Here is an 8,257-nt window from a genome sequence, read left to right on the forward strand (position 1 = left end):
CAACCCTACAAACAAACAAAAACTAACCCTAGGCAGGGGGAGAGAAATACAATATCCACAAAGAACATGCTGTTTTGCAGTGACGGCAGATACATCCCTGCTCCCATCCCTGTTAGTAGCACAGTCCCTGAGGGAGAGGTGGAGTCTGTTACCTTGGGCCTGTTCTGTAGCAGGACAGAGAGAGGACACTGTGTGGATAGTGATGTCTTAAGTAGCATTAATTCCAGTAAGAATCCTGGATGGAAATGTTTCCTCTCATTTTTTTTTTCGGCTGTGGATGGAAAGAAATGTGTTATGTGCACCGGGCATGTGTGGGTGTGCAGCACCTATAGAAGCACATGGTGCCGGTTGTGCATGGCTGTGGGAGCTCTGCTAATCAGAAGTCCTGGATTCAGCGTGGGACAGAGCTGTGAAGAATGCCTGTGATCCCCTTCACTAACAGTAACTCTTCAGAACTCTTGCACGAGGGGCCAGTGTGGGTATTTCTGTATAGTTCTGGGAATGGGCACAGTATGAGAGAAACCGCAGCTCTTTCCGCTCTTGAAAAGGATTTGACACAGGGTAAGTGCTCTTCTTTAGTGTCAATGGAAAGGATGAAACGTGCCGTGTACAATCACAGGGCTGAGGACAGAAATGCTGGGCCCCTTGAAAAGGTGGGGGTGCCAGCTCCGGGCCCAGCCAGAAGCCTTGCATGGAAAAGAAGCTTTGAACCCATGTTAGCCACCTCTTACTAGTCATCCTGCACTCCCCTAACTGCATGACAGGGGCTTCAGCAGCAATTTAAAAGTGTCCCGAGATCCAGCCATGGCAGCAAGGAAGATCCCCAAGCCCCTGTAAATTGCTGGGGCCCAGGGAATCTGCTCCTTTTCTCACACCCACAACCCCCCATTGGTAGCCCTCTACAAACATACCTGAGCAGATGGGGGATGGGGGAAAATTCATTGTCTTTAGCAGTAAGAGCTCTTTAGTAGGTCTTCACGATTTATTCTGTGCACTATATGAGTGATTCCCAAAGCATGGTACACATACCACCGGTGTTATGTGAAAGGATTTCAATGGGGTACACAGCAGAAAATAAATGACAAAAAATTAGGAGATAAGCACTGAGAGAGGAGGTATGCCAATAAGGCCAAAATCCCCAAAGGGGTAAGCAAATGTTTTAAGTTTTGGAAACATGGCACATTTGATTATCACAAATATTTTATACAGGACATATTATGATTTATGTCTGGGTTGAGGGATAGAGTGATGTAGTATTCTTGCAACTATTTTAAGGTAAACATGGCCATTAAAAGCCTTGCATTTAAAAAATAAACTGGGTTAACTTAATTATGGTAGCTGCCAAGGATCAAAATTCGAAAATCCAGAAATTACTCCTTAACTGTACACTCATCCCTTGCTATACGAGCACAATTGGTTCCCAACTTTCTGCTCAGAGGTGAAAACTCATAAAGGGGCACAAAATTACCATTAAAATACATGTAAAAGTCTCTGACTGGTTCCTAGTGCTCCTAATTGGAGGAAGGAGTGGCAGCATGCAGCTTGAAAAGTAAGTGAACCTTGGGGTGGGGTGTTGGAAAAGGTGCAGTACCTGTGGGGGGTGTGGGGGGTGGGTGGTTCCAGGCCTTGGTGGGTGTTGGGAGCAGGTGGGGCTGGGGCGAGCATGGGGAGTTGCAGGCCAGAGGTGTTGGGATCGGGCCGGGTGCAGCTGCATGTTTCCCTGCGTTCTGGCCAGGGACCCTGCAGTTGGCTAGTATAAGCGGGGGGAAGTTCGGTCTTTTAGTGAACAAATGTATATATTTACGTCCCTCGTTTTAGCAAGCACTCATAAGTCAAGTACTCATTAAACAAGGGATGAGTGTACCTGCACTCAGGAAATAGTAGCTGTCAAACAGAATATTTTACCACCTAGCATTGAAATGCTTTTGAATATCACAGAGTATGTTTTTCATTTAAATGTGGTATCCATTTAGATGCTTGTCAGATTATAGGTTTAGAAACTTTCATAGAGGCTTTGGATAAGTAGGCAGTTGATGTTTAGTAATCCTCTCAGCTGGGTCCTGGTTCTCGGCTGAAGCCTCGGCCACCTGAAGTCTTATTAGGTATATTTTAGTAAGTCACAGCTAAGAGAATAGTGCATGGCAATGAGGTTAGGGCCATGGAGAAGTCATGGGACAAATTTCAGGCTGAACTGTACAAATATTGATATTGTTCCAGCATCTTAAAGTCCAACTGCAGTTTCTAGGTACCATTGATGACAAATTGTACTTTGCCATATCACATTGTTTCCCACAACTACCTCAGAAACTAATCTAGTTCCCTCTAGGACCCTGACAACCTAGCTGACAATCCAGCTTTGCCATTGAACTTCTTGTCACCCCTTTCTTCTTTCCTTTTGTTAATAAACTGGAGTGGACCCTTTGTGTCATGATCAGATACAGCAAAATGATAACAGTGGAAATGAGATGGCAACTGCACACAGCTATTGACCTAGAGGCAGTATTAAAAGGTTTGAAGTCTTTATCGCAGGCTGGTTTCAGCAGGGTAGAGGGGGGCATTCAGTTGCAAAGATTTCTGTGGCTGCTGCAGTTCTTGCTTTACTCAGGGTCACTGGGTTACTGCTCAGACATAAGGCAATATCCAAAACCAACAGTGTTCATGCTGCCTGACAACTTGAGAAAACATACCACACTATCAAATATGCCTAGTGGCAACCTGAACGTCTGCCTCCTCTCAAAAGACGCTGTTAAACCAAAATGAACTAAGAGCCTACAAGTAGGTGAAACAGCAATGCTAGTTACAGCCTATGTCAGCCTCCATGATACAGAGCATGTTCTCCAGATTATCAAACCAGCTATGTACCAAGTTATTTATCGTATTTGTAATTTAATAGTGAGTCATAACAAGCTTTAAACCTATAATAACATGACAGGCACCAGACTGAATAAGAGATCCATGTCAGTATGGCACAGAAAAAATAGGATATTAATATTTGATTTTTCTCTTCCTCCGCCAAGCAAACTGCTTAAAGCCAACAGCAAAGAATTGCGTAAGGCTGGCAAGAGGTGACAACATCTGTCTCACCCAAGGCCCAAAACTTCCCAAAACCTGGAAAAGAACAGATTGTCTGCTTGTGATTTGTAACTCTGCAAGGAGGGCGGCTCTCCTAGCTCTGACTAAAGTATTGACTCTGTTAATAGTATTATTGCCAGTGGATGACATTCTGCACCTCTATATTCCCCCTTTGTAATGCAGTAGTGAATGTTTCCAACTCCACTGCCCTTCCTAAAATCAGTCTGCTTAGCCTGGGTCTCTACTCAAAAATGAAATGTGGAAAATTATGAAAGAGAGCAAATGGTTTCAGACCAGGAATCTGTGTGATTTACATGGTATTTATGAAATTTGTCATATGTTAAAACATGCCCACTCCAGACTTTAAATCTCTGGTTTTCCCAAGTCAGAAGGTCACATAGGGCTTTTCCAAAACACAGTCTTGCCTGAGAGGCATACATTGCTAAGCTTGAATTTCAAACCCTACATTTTAATGGTGCATTAGTTTGAAATTTGGGAGCCAGCTAGTGCAGGCTCAAACACTGAGGTGTCAGATGCACACCGTTGTAGGTTCAACTCAGTATATTCTGCAGTACGTCAAAGCACCACTGTCTTTGGCCATAATGTTTTGGGAGCTGGATCCAGGTGAGAAAATACTCAGGAAAATTGAGACATTTTATTAGATGATAGATCCAAAATAGCATGTGAAGTAGGCCATAGGTGATGGGTGTCTCAGCAGTATGCTCAGATTGAGTGTGCCCCACACAGCCGCATGTTACTGCTGCCAACTAAAGCTCACTGAGATAATTTTCTTACATATTATCAACCTTCACTTTCACCTGTCCAGCTCCATAAATAAATGTCTCTCTTACTGCTCTTCTTAACTTCCCTTTTTGGTATGTTTTGATGATCTTTTCTTTCATGTTCTCTTAACATTGGATAAGCTACAGTAAACACTACTTTCAGGTTACTTTCTTTTGTAAACACCTGACCTGTACTATTTGAACACCAAATAGACCTGTTTACCTACTATGGTACAGATATCCATGGTCACGAATTGATGGTACCAGACAATCCAATGTAAGGAAACACTCAGGGAATGATAGCATTCACTAGTAGGTTGCTGTACTGGATCTAATAACAGTGAAGTAGAACTGTTCTCAGTTCTTGGCCCTGATTCTTACAGATACAAAAGCCTCTTTACACTTCTCTGGTAGTATATATGAGCCATAATGCAACACTTCTGCTTCCCAATAATAAAATAAACAACAGTAATTTATTAATATTAATTCAAGAGCCAGTAAATATTTGCCAATGCAAGGAGAGCAGAACTGAGCCTTGAATAATTTACTAGCTCCCAAAACATTGATACAATAATGTAACACATGTGAGTATTAAATATTCATTTGTTGCCTCTCAATCATCATTTGTCATAGGCGAAGGAGAACTACCAGCCACTAGGTGGCACTTCATTAGGAAAGAGGTTAGCCCAGATAACTTCAACTGGTGAAACCTTAACAGAAACCAGAAATCCTATCTCAAGCTCAGTTTTTTCCCCCCACAAGATAAAGGCCTCTAGCTAGACTACTAAAATATTTTATATCCTGGATTAGTGGTAGCGAGTTAACATTTCGTATTCCATAGTATCTGTAACACGAGCTGAATAGAGGTTCAATTGTAGAGTGCACTTAAACTTCCCTTTCTAGTTATTACAGAAAAGTTAAGAAACTGATCGCACAGAGCTACCTCAAACTATTCTGAACACATTATATTCCCATCAGCTTCCTTAATATCTTGCCAAGGCTTGTCTGCCGACAAGACTTTCCAAGGAAAATTTTATATTGACTTAACTTTTGATAAAAACCATATAAACATTTTTCATGAGGGAGCAATTTAGCGTGTCTGGAAATTCTCTGTTCAGACATGGAAACATTAGCTTTCAAACTCATCAATGTGCTGTAGATGCGGTAACAATATTAACAGTCAACTCTCTGAATCATCTTTCTCATATCCATTTTCTAAGACTGTCCATTGGGATGGGGGTGTGAGAAAAGAAAATGGAGCAATTTCAAAAGAGAGAAAAGGGTTCTGTGTTTTGTAGAATAGTACTTTCCAAGGTAAGGTCAGCACTGTCTTCTGGGCAAACCAAAGGGAGACATTCAATTTCAGTAGCATTTACAATTTCAGTAGCATTTACAAATTGATGTTTTACCAATGTCATCAGGCTAACCATCTCTGTCTACCCAAGATAGAAGCGAGCCCAGTAGGGAAATGTTGCCATACCATGCACCTTGAATGTGCCAAAGAAATAAGCCCTTAAGACTGCTCCCTCACACTTAGGCATCACTTTTCCTTGCTATGTTCCAAACTGACCATTACTAGTACAAATGGATGTTGTAATAAAATGCAGGGACAACCAAAAGGAGGGGAGCATGTGCAGGAAGGCTTTGTGGAAAAAAGAGATCAAACTAAGGGTGATTTTCACTGTGGGTGGCTGCTGTTTAAGAACCTGATTTTCTGCAATGAAAAACATGTCAATTTATTTTGTTGTAAGCAGATAAGAGTCCCCTCTTCATACATTTCTTCTGGCTTTGCAATAGTCTTTCTGTTGAAGCAATTGAAGGGCCACTGGAGAAAGCAAGGACGTAAAAATGCCACCATCCAACAGACATAAATAAATGAAATTGTTGAAAATATATTTAGAAACTTCACCTTCACCTATATTTTGCATGAGGAATATTGACATTTGGAACTCATTTGGACACCTCTTTGGTACAACTCATAATATCTGATTTGCTCACAAAAGGAACATTCATCCTATGCTCCAACTGTTCAATCGCTCAGATATCCTGGTAGAAATATAATAAACCCTGACACACAGTTTGCTTTCTAGCTATGGTTTAACATTCAGCGTGTCCATCAATTTGGTAAAATAATAATTTCTAGTAATTCCTTTTTTTATACCAGGGCTGGATGTGGATATAAAATGTTTGTCTGTACTTCACTGCTCTTATATTTTATATTCGTTTGCTGTCATTTACCAAAATATTTTATCAGTTTCTTCCAAGCATGAACAACATCTCTTTCATGTGCAGAGAATAAAAGTATTATTTCACACCTGAAGCATAACAAGATATGAAATATATTGATTAAAATGTCATGGAAACAATACAGACCCCCAAAAGTATCAAGTGTTCTCATGGAGTTTCATCTGTTAACTATCATGGTTAATTTGACTCTAAACTGAATGAGAGTATAATTTTTAAGTATATTCCAGGTTCATCATGCGCTAGTGATCTGTTACACCACAGTTCCCTCATAGAAGATCAGTTTTCTGTTAACTGATCTTCTAAGAGTTTGAAATAGCCTGCAGATGAGTGATAAAGAAGTTTTTAGCAGAGTGATTTTATTCACCCATTTGCTTTCTGTGGAAAATAAACACTCACCAAACAGACACACATATATTTCCTTGCACAGTTTTAGAACAATGTTTTCAGCAAATTTGGTTAAAATGTCTCTTTTTTCTGTAGGCTAAAATCTTTAAAGCATATTTCTATAATGCCAAAGGAGCACTTACTAGATGGTGCAGAACACCAGTCTGGCAAACATCTGGAAACACAGGCTTATTACATGAGGCAAATAACTTCCAGACTACACAGAGCTAGCATTCAAAACAAAATAATTTAAAAACTCCAAAACTTTCAAGTGCCTATAATAAGAACACCAGAAAGAACAAATACAGCTTAAATAGAGAAAAATGTACACAGGGAAAGCAAAACATTTCTTATATTTAGGAACCTCCTGGTTAGCAATATACATGTTCCAGTACTCAGCTTAAAAAAAGAAAATTAAACAGTAGCTATCTATCTAATAATGTTGACTCAGTGGAGGAAAAGTACTGTGGAGATTTGTGAATGCTGTTATCTTACGTGCTATTAAGATGAATTGATGAAAATAAAACAAACAAAAAAAAGCCTCATAAGAAGTATGAATTACTCACCATTTTGTTGTGCCAAAGTAATTGAGGGTTGAAACACGGCAAGAATGAGCCAAGTTACTTTTTGCACAAAGCTCATCATGTCTAAATATTAGACATGAGACTCTATGTGCAAAAATAAAAAATGGGGGGAAAGAAAAATCAATTCAAAATAGCACCATCAATTGTTCCCTGCCCTTTCAGCACCGGGCCCTGCACAGGACTGAGCCACAGGCATTCCTTTGCTTTGGCCTTAAATAGGAAAAAGTTTGGCTTCCTTTACTTTCCACCCCCTCTCTGAAATATGAGAGGAAGACCAATCCCCTTAACAGAAAAAGAAATGATATTTTTTTCTTGGCCTTGTAGAAGAAACAGCCAACTAAACAGGATAAATAGCACATTTGGAGCTTTTGTATATGTGTGCCGCACACCCACACCCACACACACACACACATACTGTACTTCATGATATATACATAGCGAGTGTGTTCATGTTTGCAGTACATATGTGTGAAGAGGGAAAAACATTACAGTGCCTTTTTATGTGGTAAAACAATTTTCCCCCTGTCAGTTAGGACTCAGGCAAGATGTATAATATTTGATACTTCAGAGACGTATCCTGCAACTTCACAGTGAAAATAAATAGCAGCTATCTGACATGATGATAGACCACAGAAAACAAAGGAGTCCTGGAAGTTAAAGAAAGTACTCTTTTCATTGTCATGAGTACAAGTCAAACTAAATGAAAGTGGAACCCTGAATGAGGCAACTGAATTTGCGTGCTGTCATGGTGCCATCCTGCCATCATCTCATCATAGCTCTAGTTTTGTGCTGATCTAACAGAACATGGAAGATAATATGATGAAAACAGTATATTCCAAAACTGAGCACTGGTCTAACACTAAAACCGTTCAATGAGTTCACCCTGACTTTGCCCTAACACAAAAGGAATTCAGAATGGCCACCTTTTCCTCAGCTCCCCCGCCTCTCCAAGACATAGCTTCTTCTCAGAAAAAACCCTGAGTCTGTTGCATTCACTTATTTGGAAGTCATATTCTTTGCTATTCCACATACTGAGGCCTTTATTGAGAAACAAAGCTTCAGGCATGCGTATTCCTTTCAAAATCAGGTAGCCTGAGAGACATTTGGTTCCCAAAGAAAATGTGCTATAAAAGTCACATTCATTTTAGGACTTGAAAGACTCCAAAATTCATTCAGATATTTGTGTTG

The 8,257-nt window shown here is 40.1% G+C and overlaps 1 protein-coding gene across 1 annotated transcript in view; it reads right to left on the reverse strand.

The window, feature by feature from the left end:
* The window catches only part of COL3A1 (collagen type III alpha 1 chain), a 79,086-nt gene extending 71,832 nt beyond the window's left edge, over positions 1-7,254 (reverse strand). The window contains exon 1 of the mRNA XM_075001741.1: positions 7,052-7,254. Coding sequence (XP_074857842.1) covers positions 7,052-7,130 — 79 coding nt within the window. The 5' untranslated portion in view covers positions 7,131-7,254. The remainder of the gene's footprint in view (positions 1-7,051) is intronic.
* Between the last annotated feature and the right edge of the window lie 1,003 nt (positions 7,255-8,257).

The sequence above is a fragment of the Carettochelys insculpta genome, chromosome 8 (genome assembly GCF_033958435.1).
Source record: "Carettochelys insculpta isolate YL-2023 chromosome 8, ASM3395843v1, whole genome shotgun sequence".
Lineage (NCBI taxonomy): Eukaryota > Metazoa > Chordata > Testudines > Carettochelyidae > Carettochelys > Carettochelys insculpta.